Here is an 18,602-nt window from a genome sequence, read left to right as displayed (position 1 = left end):
AAGAGACATGGTGGGAAGCAAGAGCGGTGCAGAGCCCTGTGTTAGGAAACAAATGCTCTTCTACCAGTCAGGTCTTTTTGAAATGACAGAAGCCCAATTCACATTAGCTTACACCAAAATAACAATGATAATAATAATAATGAAGGTTTGTGCTGGATCCAAATGTTCAAGTTGGGTGATTTTAGTCACCATCTCTCAAGCCTCCTTTCTTGTGTGTTAGCTTTCCTCCTAGGCTGGCCCTTCCTCCATGGTGACAAAATGTCCACTAGCACCTCCACACTTTCATCCCATCAATGGAGAATTCTTCCCCGGGCACCCCACACAGTTCCCATGACTGGTTCTCATTGACCTCCCGTGGCCATCCCTGAGCCAATCCCTGTGGCCGACTGGATTGCCTTCATTGATTGGCCACAGCTGGTACACATTCCCAGGCTTACTCTTGGCACTCAGGGTGGGACAGTGGTGGGGAAGGTCAGCTCCTCCTAACTAATGGAATGACGAATCAGAGGGATTCACCCAATGAAAATGAAGAACTCATACCAGAAGTGAGAAGAGAGGCTGGGGAGGCAGAATAGGAGCTGGAGGGAGGGGCCTCGAACGAGTACGTGGGACTAGCAAAAGTGGCAGGCCCAGTTTGGATGTTACCTTGACGACCATGAGGAGTCCCCAGGAGATGAGATGCTAGGACGGTCACACTAACAGGCAGTGGAGGATGGGACCTGGGGAATGGCGTGAAGGCAGGGACCTATTATGTAGCTGATATTATTGTCCAGGGAAGAGCTAATGAGCACGAATACAGATGAGGGCAGTCCTAGTGATATTTATAGGTAAATGCCAGGACTGGATCAGGTGGCTGGACATGGGGGTTGAGGAAGAAGGAGGCACCTGGAGTGACCTCCATGTCTGTGAGCAGCTGGTAAGAGGTGATGTCATTCACCCAGCTCATCCAGAGGGGCTGCTGAGAAGTGGCAATTTAGGGGAAGAATGGGGTTGCAGAGGTGGCCATGGGAGTGTGTCAGGGGCCCAGGATCTTTGGACTTGACCCACACCTTCATCCCACTAGCTTGTTAAAGAAATGGAGACTGGAAGTAGGAACATATCAGAGGAGCAGATGTGCTCCTCTCAATTTGGAGGTGGGTCTCCTGCTGGTTTTCCTTTAACAGCAGAGTTTAGGGAAGTTCTGGGAACCCCAGGTGGCCTTGTGACCATGGGTTACAGAAACTATAAGCTATAAGTCATTGGGGCCAGGCCTGCTAAGGAAGCTATGTCTGTCCCCAGGCCACTCCCTCCATGCATGGGCACCTGGCAGGGTCAGCTCCAGGCAGCATCCCAGAGCTGAGCTGTGCGTGCCAGAGCCTCTCAGTGCAGGGTCAAGGTTGCAGTGGCTCTCACTCCGACCTCACTCTCCTTGTGCAGACCCTGCGGGGCATGTCATCGACCTGGTAAATGATCAGCTGCCGGACATCAGCATCTCCGAGGAAGACAAGAAGAAAAACCTGGCCCTGCTGGAAGAAGCCAAGTCGGTGAGTGAGAGATTCCTGACGCGCCGTGGGAGAAAGTCCAGGAGCAGCCCCGGAGACTCCCCGTCAGGTAGGGCAGGTGCAAGTGGCTGCCCTGGGCCCCTCCAAGGTGGGGCTGGAGGGAAGGAAGGGAAGGACCAGGCCCCAGCTGTAGTGGGAGCTTTGCTTCTGAGAAGGTATCTTGGGGGGAATTTCTGGGTTGAGGGAAAGCGTTTCCTCAGCCCTGCTGCTACTCCTATGTGAGAGCCCCTCTTCTTCCTGGGCAGATTTGAGGCACGGGAGCGTTTGAAATCAAGTCCACACTGGAATGTTTATGAAGTGCAGCCTTCACAGGCCTTACCTGCCAAGCAATGCCAGGTCACAGTTTCTGGAATGTGTTCCGAAGTCAGGTCAGCAGGCTAAGGAGCGTGACCTCCGCCTCATCCCCTGCTCTGTCCACCCCCCCCAAATAACCCAAGAGCCCCCTCTTTGGCTGGCAGTAAGGAAGGTTGGGCTATAATAGGAATCATAAAGCAGTTCAGAAAAGGCCCCTGACCCCACCAAAGCAGGACTAGTTCCCAGGGATGAGAAATACCGGAAAGGATGATTTCGTCCTGATCCTTCACAGATGGCAGTCATTTGTGGCTGCCTCCATAGTTGCCTCCCCGAACCTCAGCCCAGTAGCTTCTCCTGTGCCCTCTAGGAGCAGCCTGTTCACCGTTCCCCACCCCCCCCGACCCCCTGCCAGGTGAAGTCCAGCATCAAGACCCTCCCTTTTCGGGGCAGCTCAGCCTGGCCTGACCAGGATGCATTCCAGAGACCTTCTCCCTCGCCCTCTGCAGCCTTTCCATTCAGGACTCCCGCTGAGCCTCCTCCTGGGGGCTCCCAGCTGGGCCTGGCTGGGCCTCCTCAGAGGAGGCAGATATATGTCTGTTGGGGCTGGTGTGGGGAGGCAGCAAGAGGTTGGTAGGGATGAGGACAGAGACAAGGTTATGGAAAGGGAGCTGTGATGGGCTCTCTGTCCCCAGAGAGTACTCAGAGAGAAGCCACCAAGGAGCTTATTTGGGCCACTGTGCATTTTGATGTCTTCCCATTCCCTGGCTGTGTCCAGAGCCACACCCTCAGGTCTGCAGGGGCAGGTCTGTGGGGGCAGGAGTAATGTATCAGGCAAGCTTAGGCTCTAGCTGGGCAACCTGGGTTCAAATCCCAGTACTGACACTTCCTGCCCATGTAACTTTGAGGTTTCCATGCCCTAATTTCCCCATATGGTTTCTGTGGGGATTCAATGAGGGCCACCACAGAACCTGGCTGGCAGGTAGAAGGCTTGTAGCAAACACTGATGTTTCTGGCTCCCAGGCCTAAGGTTGCTAAAGAGAAGACATTCTGGAAGGGACAAGTTTTTGCAAAGGGGACAGCTGAGGGTCTGGGGTGCTGGCATCACTTCTTAGTGTCTGGATCATTCCAGGTTTAGGTGCATGCAGCAGCCTGCAGTCCCCTCTGCCAGGAGCGCCACCACAGGTAATGGTCCCTTGCCATTTCTATGCCAAGGGTCTCTCCCCTTGCCCATAACTCCAGGAAGACTCTGTGTGACACCGGAGCGAGGTGCTGGGTGGAGGGTGTTTACACCCATGTGTAAACTAGTGGGTACTAGTTTACCCACTAGTACCATGCTAGTACTCCTGGGAGGCATTTTAGGAGGGAGCAGCCATCTTCCCATGGCAGGCTGATATGTTTCCTTCCTCTACAGAAGGGAGATGAGGCCGACGTCTCTTCACCTCACCTTGGCGATCCTGTGAGTTTGAGCTTTGTCTAATTTGAATGATTTGCATGTGGGGTACCCAGTTTCCCAGAAGCTTAGGATACCCAGGGCAGCTGAGTTAGGGTCAAAGCCACACTGTATTCCACTCTCCTCCTCAGCTCCTACCCCTTGGGTGGGTCTCTTTGAATTGCCAGTTCCTGTGTCCCCTCTGTGTTACAGATCCCAGGCTTGTTTGTGGGTCCTCTTTGCTAGCACAGATCTGACTGAGAAGCCATTCCTTTCTACGTGGTCCACATTCCAAACAACCCTTCCCCCCCGCCCCCCCCGACACAAACACACTCATACACAAATGGGCCCCATGGCAGCATCTGCATCTCCTTCTTATTCAGCTTCCGGGGTCTCAAATCTACCTTGTCTCTTTCAGAATGTCCCCAAAGGGCTAGCTGACCGGAAGCAGAATGACCAGAGGAAAATGTCTCAGGGCAAGCTGGCTCCTTGCTCTCCCATGGTTGAGAAGTCCAAAGAGCTTGCAATAGAACAAAAGGAAAACTTCGATCCCCTCCAACACTCCGAGACCTCACCCAAGGGCCCAGCTTCTGGTGCAATCTGCAGTGGGAAAATGGCCCTGAACAGCCCCCAGCCTGGCCCTGCTGACAGCGAGCTGGGGAGGCCACTCCTGAAGACAGCCAAGGAAGGCAACCCTCTGCCAAGAAGTCCAGCCCAGGGCTCAGGAGGGGTGGCTCCTCCCTCCCAGGGAAAAGGCTCAGCTGAAGAGCCCCTGGGCTCCAAGGTCAGCTCCAAAGCTGAGCTCCGGCCCCCTGTGTCTCGGCCCCCCCTGATACGGGGTGTCTCCTGGGACAGCAGCCCTGAAGAACCTGGCCCCCGGCTGCAGAAAGTGCTTGCCAAGCTGCCACAGGCAGAGGACGAGAAGCGGTTTCCAGGCAAAGCCATCAGCAAGCTGGCCAAGGCTCCTGGACTCAAAGATTTCCAGATCCAAGTGCAGCCAGTGCGCATGCAAAAACTGACCAAGCTCCGTGAGGTGGGTTCCTGCGGCCAGCTGGGGAGGGTCTCCCTGGGCTGCAGGCCTCTGGACTGATGCCAGGCTTTGGGGCAGAACAGCCCTGGTCTGGACTTGAACCTCACAGGGCCCAAAACTTCCCAACCCTGAGAAGTCAGGCCCACTCATGTGAATTCTCTACCGTTTTTACTCCTGTTACTAGGCAGAGGTCAGTTGTGAGATGTAGCCACATTTCACACAAAGCCACACTTCAGGGAAGGTGGATGTGGGGAGGGAGACATGGGCCCTCAATTTGGGTCCTCCAGTTGGAGCTAGTGGCTCATAAACAGGACCCCCTGGTGGAATGCGTGAACATGCCTAGGACTGGGCGAGGCCAGGATAAAGTAGGTTTTCCTTTTGTAATGGTGCCCAGCTTTCTGTCCTGTTGCTTGTTAACCAAGGGCCACAGATCTAGGTATAGCTCTGACAATGGCCATGAGGGGCTGTCACTCCGTCCATGATGAATTCCTTCCAACACCCATAGTGTCCCTCAACTTCCACCGGCCACCAACCTGGGCCCAGTGGTCACTCATAGAGCTGCCATGCTATAAAGGGGAGACTCGGGATGTCCAAAGATGTAGGGGAACACCAGATTGTGAAGAACAGAAGAGATAATTGGATGAAGTCCTGGTCCAGTCCTGTCTTCCCTGGAAGGCCAACCTAAGCCTAAGCCAAGCCAAGGCGATTGGGGTTCCATAGAGGGAGCTTGGCTCCCCTGCAGAGAGGAGTGTGGGGCAGGAAAGGAAACAAGGACCCTGATACCATTGCAGCACAAGCGAGGGCACTTCTGTGCTAGTGGGGACACATTCCAGCACTGGCCACTGTCCAATTCAGAAATCTCCCATGCTGTTCTAGGTGGAGGCTCAGGGAGAGAGCTGGGGCCCTGCTGCTGATGTGAATGCTTTACACAGACATGTCCCCGTCCTCCCCTCCCCCACATTCCCTGGCCAGAAAGCCCTAAGTCACTAGTGGATCAGAACAGGGCCTGGAGGAGCGACCCATGAAGGGCCCCATTCCCAAATCTCTGAAGGAAGGTGGAGCCAAATGGAATGGACAAGACTGCCAAGGATTTGCCTTCATGGACCTCAAAGGCCTTGGTGACAAGCCAACACCCCCTGCCACACTCTGCAGGTTTCTCTCGCCCAGAAAAAAAGTTAGACAGCCAAGAGGCCCTGTAATACTAACCTCTACCCTGGCAGCTGAGCACACGTGGGCCTCTGGCTTGGTATACAGGCAAAGGGCCTGGCCTGTGACTTCCATTTGGATCATGAGCACCCTCTGCTGGCCCCTTTCTGTCCTTCTTCACCCAGGGGTCAACCACTCAAGGGTCTTCTGCCGCCTAGGATGCTGAAAATCTATTGATGGCACAAATGAAAGAGGCAAGAAATCCTCCCAAGCATTTCCACTTAAGGACCCGGTTCTGATGCTAATTGACTTAGAGCAGGTGTGAACCTACCTGTGCCACCTACCTGTGGTCAGCATCCCAAATCTCCCCAGCTCTGCCTGCTGAAGCCCCAAGGCAGCCAGGAGGCTGCAGGTAGTCACAAGGTCACCAAAGATTGTTTCCAGGAGCAGCCTCAGGGGGCCCTTAGCTCTCCTGTTTGTCCTCCAGCCTTCTACAAACCCCAGCCACAGTGTGACTGAGTTGTGCATTTACCCTGAGGCCCACGGACTTTATAAGCAAGCCATGCCCAAACCATGTGGTGCCAATGGCTTCTTTATAAGCTGGGAGGGGAACTGGTGTTCCTCAGGCCTCGCCATGCCATGCCTGCCCACCCACTTTTGCCTTTGTCCCTGTGATTCCCAGCTAAGGCTGAGTGGTTACAGAACCACCGAGGGGCCCAGAGAAGAATGAAGTCTGATGTCATCCTCTGACACGTGTCTCTCTCCTCTCACAAAGGAGCACATCCTGATGAGGAATCAGAATCTGGTGGGGCTCAAGCTTCCTGAACTGAGTGAGGCAGCTGAGCAAGAGAAAGGTAGGTGGACGGGGACTGTGTGCACAGGTCAAGGGTGGTAAGCCGGTGAGTACTAGACTTCCTGCTAGCAGACTGGACATGGAGCAGGTACTCAGTTACTATTTGCAGATGAGTGAAGGGGGAAGCTGGTGTTTCCTGCCCAGGCAGAGCACCCCCCAAGCCTTTCTCCTTCCACCAGCCTCCCCTGAGCCCTGTTAGCAACAGTGAATCTGGAAGGTGCCCCCAGCCTGAACCTCTGACACTGCCTTTCCCCTCACACCCAGGAAGCCACCCAAATGGGCCAGTTCCTCTTTTCAAGGCACCAGACCCACCTCTTCCTAATCTGCTGTCACTACAAAGTCCATAGGCCAGCTCCACCCTGCAGGGTGACTGCACATCCCTTCCTCCAAGCCTCTTGTTCTCTGCTTCACCACCCATCCCCACCACAATCATCCAAAAATACAGGTAGAGTCCTGGCCCGCCTGGATCTGACTCAGGGATCCAGCCTGGCTCTTGGCAACCCCCACACCGTCCTCAGCATACACCCACAAAGCCCCACTGCAAGTCACAACTGTCCAGTTTGAGTCCTGGCTCTGCCATGTGGTCTGGGCAGGCTACTTGACCCTTCTGTGCCTGATCTCTCCCCCGACCACACATGTGAAATGGAGCTAAGAGTTGTCTGAAAGGTTATCAGGAGCCAGGCATGGTGAGGCACATCTATAATCTCAGCACTCAGGAGCTTGAGGCAGAAGGACCTTGAGTTCCAGGCCAACCTGGGCTACATAGTTTTTTAAGTCAGGACTTGGGAAGAGGAGAGGAATGGAGGGGAGGGGAGGTTGTAAGGGAGATTAAATGAATTAAATAAACTATATTTGCTATGTACCTAGAATAGTACCTGGTGCTTAGTGTCAGCCATTATTATCGTGTGTGTGCGCGTGTGTGTGTGTGTACACACACGTGCATGCTTGTAGCCCCACTGCTAAGTGCACACAGCAGTGGGGGCACGAGGAGGCCCCGAATAAGTATTTATTGAAGAAGTGAATGCATGAAACTGTGTGTGACATGGCAGGGAGCCGCTGAGACATGTACATAAAAGCAATCTGTGACCGTAAGCATGGTAAGGGACGAGGGCGCATTCAGAGGGATGGGATCCCAGCAGGCCAGGCTCTTTGTGCTTCCCTTTCCCCAGGCCTCCTCCCAGAGGCACTCACCCTCTTGCCTCTGTGCCTTTGTCCTTGTCTCCCTCCTGACCTGTGGTCACTCTTCTCCTCTGAGTCCTCACACCTGTCCCTATAACAGAGGGTAAGTCCCACCAGCTCTGAAATCCTTTCCTTCCCAATGTCTTTCCTAGTTCATTAGCTTTATCCTAACCCTCCCCCCCACTTTGGTTTTAATTTTTTACTGTGGTAAAATTATGTAACATAAAATTTCTATTTTAGCCATTTTAAGCAGAGTTCAGTTAGTAAGTGCATCCTCATTGTGCATCTGTCACCACCATCCACCTTCACAACTTTTACATCTCTGAAACAGTAGCTGCCCATCATCCCACCCCCGGCTGCTGGCCACTACCTTTCTTTCTGTCTCTGTAGATTGGAGTTCTCTGGGTCCCTCACAGAAATGGATTCATACACGATTTATACACTCCTTTAAAGGTAACCACAATAACTAAGTTATCATTGGCAGTTCATTCCAGTGGACTGCGAGGCAGGATTGCTCCTACAGTGGAGGAAAAGGGCTCTCACTCCACTTTGATTTTGCCATCACAGGAGCAGTTCTGGGGCACGGTTTTTGTTCTGTTTTGTTGGTGGGACTGGGGTTTGAACTCAGGGCTTCACACTTACAAAGCAGGTACTCCACCACTTCAGCTATACCTCCAATCCATTTGCTCTGCTTATTTTGGAGATGGTGGGGGTGCCTGGGGCTGGCTTTGAGCCATGATCTTCCCAATCTCAGCCTCCTGAGTAGCTTGGATTATAGACGTGAGCCACCAGTACCAGCCTGGAGCATTTTTTTAGCTGTATGGCGCTTCCAACAAATTAACAGAGAAGAGGTCAGTAGGTACGGGGGCACCTTCTGGAACCTTCTTTCTGTCTTCCCCCATGGTGCTGAGGCACCCGGGTGGGCCCAAGGCCTCACAGAACTACCTTTGAAAAGCCCCACACCTACCACGCTGTCTATGCTTGGTGTTCAGGGGGAAGTCTGCTTACAGATTGTTTTGGGGGTGTCGCCAAAATGATTGGAAAACCCCATCTGAAATACAGTGATTAACATAAACAAAAAGGTTCCCAGAAGTAAAATTTCCAACATGTTTTGTTAAAGACTAGTTTTTTTTTTAAATTAACTACCTTTAAAGGAATCTTTTCAGATGTTCACTTCTCTACTTTTAATTTTTAAAATTTGTTTATTAAAGGAGATTTAAAACACTAGGAAAAACTGATCTTAAAATTTCATAGACAACCCCATAAATTCTGAAAAAGTAACAATTTTTATTCCCATTATTTTCCCATATTTGTAATTTTCCATAAGTTGATTTGATGATATAGGCATAACTTTACCTTTCAATTTTTCTCACCTAAGTTATTCCATAACTAATTCCAGGGCGCCTATTTCCTTTTGTATTGGTGCATCTGTTTGTTGGGTACTTCAGATGTTTACAGTTGCTTTAACTGTGACTAACAACTCTACTACAAACAATTTGGTACTTGGAGTTTTTTCTTTCTTCCTTTAAGTTGCTCCTTTGCAGTAAATGCTAAGACTTAAGATTCTGCGGATCAAAGTGTACAAACACTTACTTTTACCAAATTTCCTCCAGTGTTTATGTGCCACCAATATTTGTGTAGGGTTTTCTTCTAAGCATGACTAGTTCTGGTTGGGGCTTGAGCTCAGGGCCTCGTGCTTGATAGACGGGTGTTCTCCCCCTTGAGCACGCCTCCAGCCCTTTTCTGCTTTAGTTATTTTTCAGGTAGAGGCTCAGGTTTTTGCCCAGGCCAGCCTCCAATCCTCTGACTTACATCCTCTTGCATGCTGGGATCACAAGTAAGTACTACCACGCCTAGCTTATTGGTTGAAATGGGATCTTGCTAACTTCTTGCCTGGGCTGTCCTGGAACTGAGATCCTCCCCATCTCTGCCTCCTGAGTAGCTGGAATTACAAGAGTGAGCACTGTGCTCAGCTCTTGGTTTTGTTTTGCTTTTGGTCTGTATGGCCACAATGTTGTATAGTAAAAACCAGATAATCAATAATAACAACAACATTACGGCTGGGAGTGGTGGTTCACTCCTGTAATCCCAGCACTTGGTAGGCTGAGACTGGAGGATGGAGAGTTTGAAGCCAGCGTGGGCTATAGGGTGAGACCCTGTCCCAAAAGCAAAAAAAAAAAACCCTGACACAATTATGATGTATTACTAACGTGAAATGCTACTTCATTATTATTTCAATTAATTTCCTGGCAAATTCAAACTTAAAAATTTTAAATATTTATCTTTGTGTTCCTTTGCCCATGGATCCATTTGAGTCCTAGATTTTGTTAGTAATCAATGTAAACTCTATGCATGGCAGATATTAACCCTTCATTGCTGTATTTTCTCAACATTTTTTATTCCAGCATTTTTTGCTCTTTAAGGAGTGTTATTTTAGAGAAATTGTAAATTGTTTATATAATCATTTTGCCTATCTCTTTCTTTGAGATGTCTTCCATTGGCTCAATAATTACAAAAACATTACTTCTCCCTCTGTGGGAAAATAGATTTGTTCTCTACTAACTAGTTCATCTATTATTTGATAATGCCACTGAACTGCATTTTAAGCTAGAATTATTTTAAGACTTTGATCGCATTACTGCAATGATGTTTTAATAGTGTTTGTATTTGTTTTGTGCTTAGACAGGCACATACATTGCATTCTTTTTATATATACGAAAGGCTAGTAATGGGCCCCCATTCTGCTTTAGTCTTCTCAATACCACACCATTTCAAGCACTGCTTTATGATAATATATCCTACTGTGCAGGAGGTTCACAGTATAAGGCCAGCTCAGGCAAAAATAACTAATGTAGAAAAGGGCTGAGGGCATGGCTCAACTGGTAGAGCGCCTGCCTAGCAAGGGTGAGGTCCTGAATACCACCAAAAAAAAGGTCAGCAGATTGGAGTTTGTGTTCCAACCTAGAAACAAACAAATGGATGTTTAAATGTATGCAAGCTCCGGAAACTCAATTCACATTTGACATCTATACCATCTGACCAACATTTTAATTGTGGCTGCTGTAACCCATGCACTAGATTCAGAAAGAGCTGCCTGAATTTTTTCCCATTTTTTTTAAGGATGTATTTGTCGAACACGGGGAATTCATTGTGACAATTCTGAATAGGCTTATACTGTACATTGGTTAGGTCGCCCCATCGTCTCTCCCCCTCAACAGCCCCCCCAGCCCACTTAAAGCAGTTGCAAGAGGTTTCTTTGTTCCATTTTGTATATGTATATGAAGTCCATCACCCATACACCCTCACCTTCATCTCCTGCACTCACCCCCCACACTAGTACCCACACACACAGTACCTATTTTACAGTCTTGTCTTTCATTATTAATTCCAAAGTCGATGTTCAAAGGGGTTTCTCAGTGTATCCCCGCTGTGAGAATACTATACTTTGGTCCATTCAACCCCTTCCATTGCTTCCTTTCTATTACTCCCATCCCCCATTTTCCACAGTTTTCAGTACACATCCTTATATCATCTACCTTCACATCTTATGGGATGCAGAATTACTGATGCTCTATCGTTCTCTTTTCCTCTCCCTCCTTCCCCGAGTTCCACTGTTACAAACGTTCTACGTATGAGTTTCCATATGATCATGCTTGTTTTTGTGTATATGTTTATCTTTGGATCTATGTTCTATGTATGAGAGAAAACATGCAGCTTTTGTCTTTCTGAACCTGACTTTCTTTACTTAAAATGATGTCCTCCAATTGCATTCATTTACTTTCAAATCACATAGTGTCATTCTTCCTTATGGCTGAGAAAATTCCATTGTATATAAACACCACATTTTCTTAATCTACCCATCTGTTGTAAGGCATCTTGGCTGTTTCCATAGCTTGGCTTTTGCAAATAGTGCTGCAATAAACTTGGGTGTGCAGGTGTCTCTGTTGTATCCTGACTTACATTCCTTCAGGTAATGCCCAAGAGTGGTATCACTGGATCAAATGGCAGTTCTGTTTGTTCTACAATTATAGATCTCTAATCGACAATTTGCAAGCATTCATTGCTCATTCAAGCACATGGTATGTCTTTCTATTAATTTAGGTATTCCTTTTTTTTTTGCCTCTAAAAGATTTACAATTTTTTGCCTTAGATCTTACCATGTAACCCAGGTTGACCTTGAACATGTGATCCTTCTGCCTCCACCTCCTTAGTGCTGAGATTACAGGCATGCCCCACCATGCCTGGCTTAAGGTCCTTTGTATATGTCTCTTCTATGTCTTATGGAAATACATTACATGTGAGTTTTGAAGAAGACTGTTTTTCCATTAGATTTTCTAGCTGATAATAAGTGGCATAGATGAACACTGCTGGGTGTGATGTTTGTCTATTAACAAAAGACAGGGTGATTACTGCAGTGACTAACTCGTGGTGTCACTGGTGTAACTAGAGTAATTACTCTATGCCTGATACTGTGCTGAGCACTTGACAGTATTTGACTCAATGCTCACATAGTCACCTTACTATACTCACTTTGCAAATGAGGAAGTTGAGGCTGATGGAAGGTAAGGCCACGTAGTCACAACTGTTGAACCTGGGATTAGAGTCCAGATGTGTCTCACTTCAAAGGCTCTTGACCACTTTGCAGAACATCTTTCTTTTTCAAATTCACAATCAAACCATCAGTTGTTTTTATCTTATCCAGTTCACCATTTGTCTCAGTTGTTCACCTGTGTGTGTGAGTGGGTGTGTGTTTCTCTGAGTCTATCTGTATGTGTCATTACTTCAGCACCATTCTCTTTCTTTTTTTTCTTTTTGGTAGTACCAGGGTTTGAACTCAGGGCTTCATGCTTGCTAGGCAGGTGCTTTACACTCCTCTAGCCCACTATGCTCTAATTCAGTAATGGTGCTAAGAACATTTGTCTGTCTGTCTCCCTCCCTCCCTCTCTCCTTTCCTTCCTTTGTAGACAGAGTTTCTCTCTGTAGCTCAGGCTGGCCTTGGACTCAAGATCCTTCTGCCTTAGCCTCCCAAGTGCCACCATGCATGGTTCTTTCTTTCTTTCTTTTTTCTTTCTTTCCTTCTCCCTCTATTTCTTTTTTCTTCCTTCCTTCCTTCCTTCCTTTTTCTTCTTCTTCTTTTTTTCTGGCAATACTGAGGTTTGAACTCAGGGCCTCACACTTGCTAGGCATGTGCTCTACCACTTGAGCCACTCCACCAGCCCTTCTTCTTTTAATTGAATTGATATTTTTGCCTTTTTCTCTCAAGAATCATGTGTCTTATTAAATAAATGCACTATTCAAATTTTTCTTATGTTATTCGATATTCTAAAATTTGTAATATGGAATAAAATATACTCTATGTGTATGTATTTTACTTATTTTATATATTTCCTCAAATTAGTATTTTTCCCTTGCAAGTTTTAAGATTGATGTTGAATTTTATCAAATGTACTTGAAAAAATCATGTGTATCATATAAGTTAATAATTTTCCATATATGGAAATGAACCCCCTTTTCTGGATTTCTTGTTTCTGGGTACAGATATTCGTTCATTTTGTCTTGGCATTTTTCTTTTATACATACTATTAAATTCTGTATATCAATATCTCTTTTTACAGTATTTTGTAGCCAGGTGCCAGTGGCTCATACCTGTAATACTAGCTACTTGGGAGGCAGAGATCAGAAGGATCAAGGTTCAAAGCCACCCAGGCAGATAGTTTGAGAGACCCTATCTCAAAAATACCCACCACAAAACAAGGCTGGCAGAGTGGCTTATAGCAAGAATAGCAAGTGTGAGGCCCTGAGTTCAAACCCCAGTATTGCCCAAAATAAAAAAAAGTATTTTGCAACTTTCCTAAATTAGCTAAGATAAAATCTAAATCATCGTGACATAAAGAAGCCCAAAACAATATATAGTAGAAAGAAGAAATGAGTAATAATTCCAAAGTGAACTGGGCATGGTGGCACGCTTCTATAATCCCAGCCACTTGGGAGGCAGAGATCAAGAGGACTGAGCTTCAAAGCTAGCTTGGGCAACAGGGTAACAAAAATGCTAGAAATGGCGGTACACGTCTGTAATCCCAGCTACACAGGAAGTTGGCTTCTGAAAAATAACCTAAAGCAAAAAGAGTCAGAGGTGTGGCTTAAGTGGTAGAGTGCTTGCTTAACAAGCACAAGGCCCTGAGTTCAAACCCCAGTTCTGCCAAACAAACAAACAAATATTCTAAAAGACTTGGAACAAGTGAAAGGTGGTCACAGGCAGATCTGGGTTCCTGCTAGGGGGAAGGAGAGGGCAGAAGTCCAGAGCAGACTTCCGTGGTTGTTGTTGAATAAGTAGAGTAGAAATTGTATCCATCCCTTTCGCTTCTATTTTCCGGTGCTGACGTGGCCATGCCGCCAGGCCCAGCAGAAGGGAAGCGGGCCAGCTGGCTGCCAGCAGGACCATTGGCTAAAAGCCACGAGGTCAGACTTGGTGGATCATTCGGTGCCTGTCACATTGACATTTTTAATAATAAACTCAGACAGTTTCTCACACTTAATACATATAGAACTTTTTAATCTTTAAATTAAAAATTGAACTGATACAAATAGTTCCCCACCCATATCTTATTCATGTCTGTATTGCTTCCACCATTTCTCTCTCTAAACGACGATCCAATGGACTTTCTCCTACATGTCTTCATATAAATGCACGCTTTTCTGTGCGGTCCTCTCCTACAAGTGCAAGTGATTGAGCAAAAGCTATTTCTAATTTTGTGCACACATACTGCCAACTTAGCTGATAGGAGTTGTGCCCATTTAGATGCCCAGTGCCTACCCAAAAACCCTCACATCCAATATTAATAGGGAATACACTGGATCTCTGAAGTCCAATTATCAGGTCAGTGAATTTCACTCCCATGAACATGAGACTTTAGGAAGAAACTAACCATGGCAGGTGCTCTGTGAACTCCCCCTCCTCCAGTTTCCGCTCAGGTCTGGGGCGCTGGGGGTTAGAAGCCCAAGTTCATCATTTCCCAGCTGCAGTGCCTTGGGCAAGTTGCTCATTTTCTTCCTCCTCAGTTTAAACAGCACCACTGAGCTGGTGTTTTAGATGATACTAGACTTTAGCTGGAGCCTGTCCTCCTTTTCCTCCTCCGCTTCCTCCTTTTTGTTGATGGGACTGGGGTTTGAACTCAGGGCCTCATGCTTGCAAGGCTTACCACTTGAGCTACTCTGCCAGCCCTTTTTACCTTAGTTAATTTTCAGATGGTGTTTTTCAGTTTCATGTTTTTTGCCCCAGTCTGGGCTTAAATCATGAGCCTCTTAATCTGTGCCTCCCATGTAGCTGGCATTACAGCCCAGCTTGTTGGTGGAAATGGGGTCTTGATAATTTTTTGCCCAGACGGTCCTCAAATGCTGATACTCCTGATCTCTGCTTCCCAAGTAACTGGGATTACAGGCACGCACCTCAGCATCTGGTTCTCACATTCATTTTGATGTCTGTCATCGTGGTTGTAGCACTCTATCTTGTCAACCAACTGGGACATTTGTGTACTCCGTGCTCCACAGTTCGTAGGACAGTGTTGGAGATGGGGAAGACATCGCTCTCTGCAGAGCTGAAACTTCCTTCTCTAATATTCTGAAAGCCTCTTCCCCTCCTACACCCAGGACAAAGACTTGTGAGCATGCTGAGTGCTGGCCCAAGAGGAGTTACAGGCTCTAAGTTCAACAGTACACATGAGCTCATGCGGAAAACTCGGCTCTCTTATGATGCTTGTTGACTGTTCCTCTGGGAGATGGGAAGATCCTTATCAGAACATTCTGGAGTCTTGAGAGTTTTGGCTGTCCTTAAGGTGCTGAGAGCACTGGGAGGCTCTTTTCCCTGCTGGATCTGAGTTTCCCAACAACCCAACAAGCTCCCTTCTCTGGGACCATTTTGTACAACGTTCCATTCTTTGATCACTTGCAGGTGATTTCAAGACCAAGGAGACGCAAATGTGGGCAAGCTTCTGGCTTGTGTTCAGGCCCTACCATCAAGGATGGAGCCTTTTCCCAGCTCCTGTCATTAGTCATTTAGCTATTCCACCACCTCAGAGTTTGTCCCTCAGTGTGCACTCCTGACCCTCTCACCCGGCTCAAACCAGGACCCAGGCAGCAGCCAGAGGAGTCTCTGGAGTATAAATCTGTTTCAGTGTCTGCATTCTGTTTCAAAAATGAGTGCTGGAATCCTTAGCAGGACGTGCAAGGCCTTTTGTGGTTGGCCCCATTCCAGCATCTTCTGGAACCACTCTCCCCGACCCCACCCCACTGTTAACACTTTGGCTTTCCTTCTGCAACTCACACCCCACACACCTTAGACTTGGCACGTATGTGGAGTATTCTTCTCCTCTTCTTTGCCCGATGATCTCCCATTTCACCAAATGTCCCTTTCCTGGCACTTCCAGATCCCTTCTCCTTTGTAAAAACAATTACCAGGTGAAATGAAATGTTTGAATTTTTCTCTGATTAATCCCTGTCCCCTAAAATAACCAGCTCCCAGAGGAGAGTGGTGGGCCAGTTTTGTATAGCACCATGTCCTTAGTTTGAAGCCCCTGGGACACAGTAAGCCCTCAATGAATATGAGATGGAGTCATGAATGAATGAGCTCGCCTTCCTGACCAGGAGAGGAAATCACGAGGGTGGACAAAGTCACTACAATGTAATGTGGTAAGACATTAGCAGAACATCAAGTGCTTAGGAACAGAGAGGAAGAAGCAGCCAGCTCAGAAAGGGAAGCCAGGGAAGTTTCCAGGAGGAGCAGCTTTGATCTGAGGGAGAGGAAGGCATCTCACACAGGGAGAAAGTGGGAACCAAAGCATGCAGGCAACTTCCAGTGCTTGTTTTAGGAACAAAAGGAATCCTGTGTGAACCAAGTGTGTTCTATCTGCCCCCAAAAGACTGGCAGCCAGGCTGACAGAGTGGCTGGGGTCAGGGAGGGTGACAATTCATGAGTCTGAATTTCATTTAGGACATTTTGAAAAGCCAGAGAAGCTTGTAGGTCACAGAAGCTTAGAATCAAACCTGTGTTTTAGAATAATAGATGACAAAAGCTGGCCAGAGAAAAGACACTGTCTAAGAGGATATGGAGGCAGCCTGGTGGTGCCAAGTATGGTGGAACATGCCTGTGATCCCAACTACTCAGGAGGCAGAGACAGGGAAGAAGGCAGTTCAAGGCCAGCCTGGGCAAACAGTTAGAGGTGGTGCGCACCTGTGATCCCAGCTGCGTGCATCTCAGCAGAGGATCACACTCTGAGGATGGCTCTGGCAAAAACTTGAGACCCTGTCTGAAAAAATCACCACAGCAAAAAAGGTTGTGGGTGTGGTTCAAGCGCTTGCCCAGGTCAAAGTTAAGCCCCAGTACCACTGGAAAAATAAAAGAAAGAAAGAACAGAAAAACAGCCTGGTGAGGGTGGTGAGACGGTCAGAATGTGGGAGCTATTTGAAGGTGAGCTTGGCAGGACATGGTGAGGGGGTGGAGTCAAGGGGGAGACCAGGAAGACCACCAGGCGCCTGTGCATGGCTGTGACAGCAGTCAGGCCCAGGAGCACGGGAAGGAGCACTCACTTGAGACAAAGACAGTGTGTTTGGGTTTGGACACGTTGGATGGCCCTGGGAAGCAGTAGAGGTGCAACAGGCTAGCAGACCTGCCTCACATCTGGGCTCCACTACTAGCTTGCTGGGCCCTGGGGACTCAACTTAACTTAGCTGAGCTTCAGTTTCCCCAGAAAAAAAGCATAGCAAGCTCTACTTTACAGAGCTACAATGAGGAATAAACAAGAAAGAGCATCCCATGTGGAGCTGATGTTCATATGCTGAAGTTATTTTTAGTCTAATGTTCTAAGTGGTGGTTGGTTATGTGGACCTTGATTCTGATGGAGTTGGGAGTGGAGACAGGGAGGTGCACGAAACGGGTGGTCCGTCCAGACACCCCAAGGCTGGGCTTGGAACCTCACATTTCATGCAGGGAAGAGGCCTTCCTGAGAAGAGATGCAAAGAAAGTTTATCACAACCACTAGCTTTGGTTTTGGGGTGGGCCATTCTGTCATCAGAACATCTTCAACAAGAGCCCCAAAAGTTACTTTTCTGTGTCCCTATGATGGCTAGAAGGAAATGTTTTCCTTGGGATGAGCAAGTATAGGCTTTTAAAAATTATTTTGAAAATAATTTTATTGTATTTGTTAGAAATAGTTCATGTTAACTATCAAAAATTTCAACTAATAATGACAAATACAATGAAAAAATTTTAAAATAGCTTATACCAAGCACCCCTTACCCATAAATACAGAAGGAGGGAGGAAGGAGATTGCACTAGATGTACTTTTTTGAAACAAAACTATTATAATTTAATTGAGTTTAAATTAAAGTGAAGTGAAACTGTGGGACTTGCTAAATTTTTGTAATTGCTTCCTCCAAAGAGTAGAAATTAGTTATGAAAAATGTATTATGAAATGCAATAAGGGTCTGGAGTCATTGTGGTAGGGTTGTTTTTTTTTTTTTTTTTTTCTGTTTTTGGATGGTTCTAAACTTTGTACCCAGCATTTGTTTTAAGCAGATTTGGTAAGGCAAGCAGACACATAAATGAATGTCATGAAGGAAGTTTTTATTCACAGATTCCTAAAAACTGGAGGCACAGCACATCACCTAGGCCCATGTGGGAGTGGACAAGTAGCAGAAGAAGGGGGAGGGGAAGCATGTCCCCAAGCTATTACTGGGTTTTCATGGGAAGAGTTGGGCTGGGGAGGTAGGTATCCTGAGTAAGTTTAGGATTGGATAATTTGAATAATTTTGGCAGACTCTGGATTAGAGAGGAGGGATCTAGTTGTGAGACACCTGGGCCTAGAGTGATTTAGGACAGGGATATTCGCTTGGTGTGTGAGAGATGGTTGGGGGTGTAGGTTCTAGCTCAATTGGTTTGCATGTCAAAGATGGCACTTGAAGGAGAGCTGCTTCCTATCTCCAGGAACTAGCTAGCCTTAGGAGAGACAGTGTCTTTAGGATTAAGGCCCCAAATGCCAAAGTAGCAGGAATACTGACATTCAGAACATTTTCTCACTACAATGGCACCTACTGACTTCCAGCAGGAAAAGATGAGAAAGGCAGCCTTTCTTCTCA

At 47.3% G+C, this 18,602-nt stretch overlaps 1 protein-coding gene across 5 annotated transcripts in view; it reads left to right on the top strand.

The window, feature by feature from the left end:
• Nucleotides 1-18,602, top strand: part of Irag1 (inositol 1,4,5-triphosphate receptor associated 1) — a 113,309-nt gene that overhangs the window by 55,371 nt on the left and 39,336 nt on the right. For all 5 annotated transcript variants that reach the window (XM_074041345.1, XM_074041339.1, XM_074041334.1 and 2 more), the window contains 5 exons: nt 1,417-1,590; nt 2,965-3,017; nt 3,247-3,291; nt 3,683-4,297; nt 6,216-6,294. In XM_074041345.1, the coding sequence (XP_073897446.1) occupies nt 1,417-1,590; nt 2,965-3,017; nt 3,247-3,291; nt 3,683-4,297; nt 6,216-6,294 (966 nt within the window). The remainder of the gene's footprint in view (nt 1-1,416; nt 1,591-2,964; nt 3,018-3,246; nt 3,292-3,682; nt 4,298-6,215; nt 6,295-18,602) is intronic.

The sequence above is a fragment of the Castor canadensis genome, chromosome 1 (assembly GCF_047511655.1).
Source record: "Castor canadensis chromosome 1, mCasCan1.hap1v2, whole genome shotgun sequence".
In the NCBI taxonomy this organism is placed as follows: Eukaryota; Metazoa; Chordata; class Mammalia; order Rodentia; family Castoridae; genus Castor; species Castor canadensis.
This window is presented reverse-complemented; position numbering and strand designations above follow the sequence as displayed.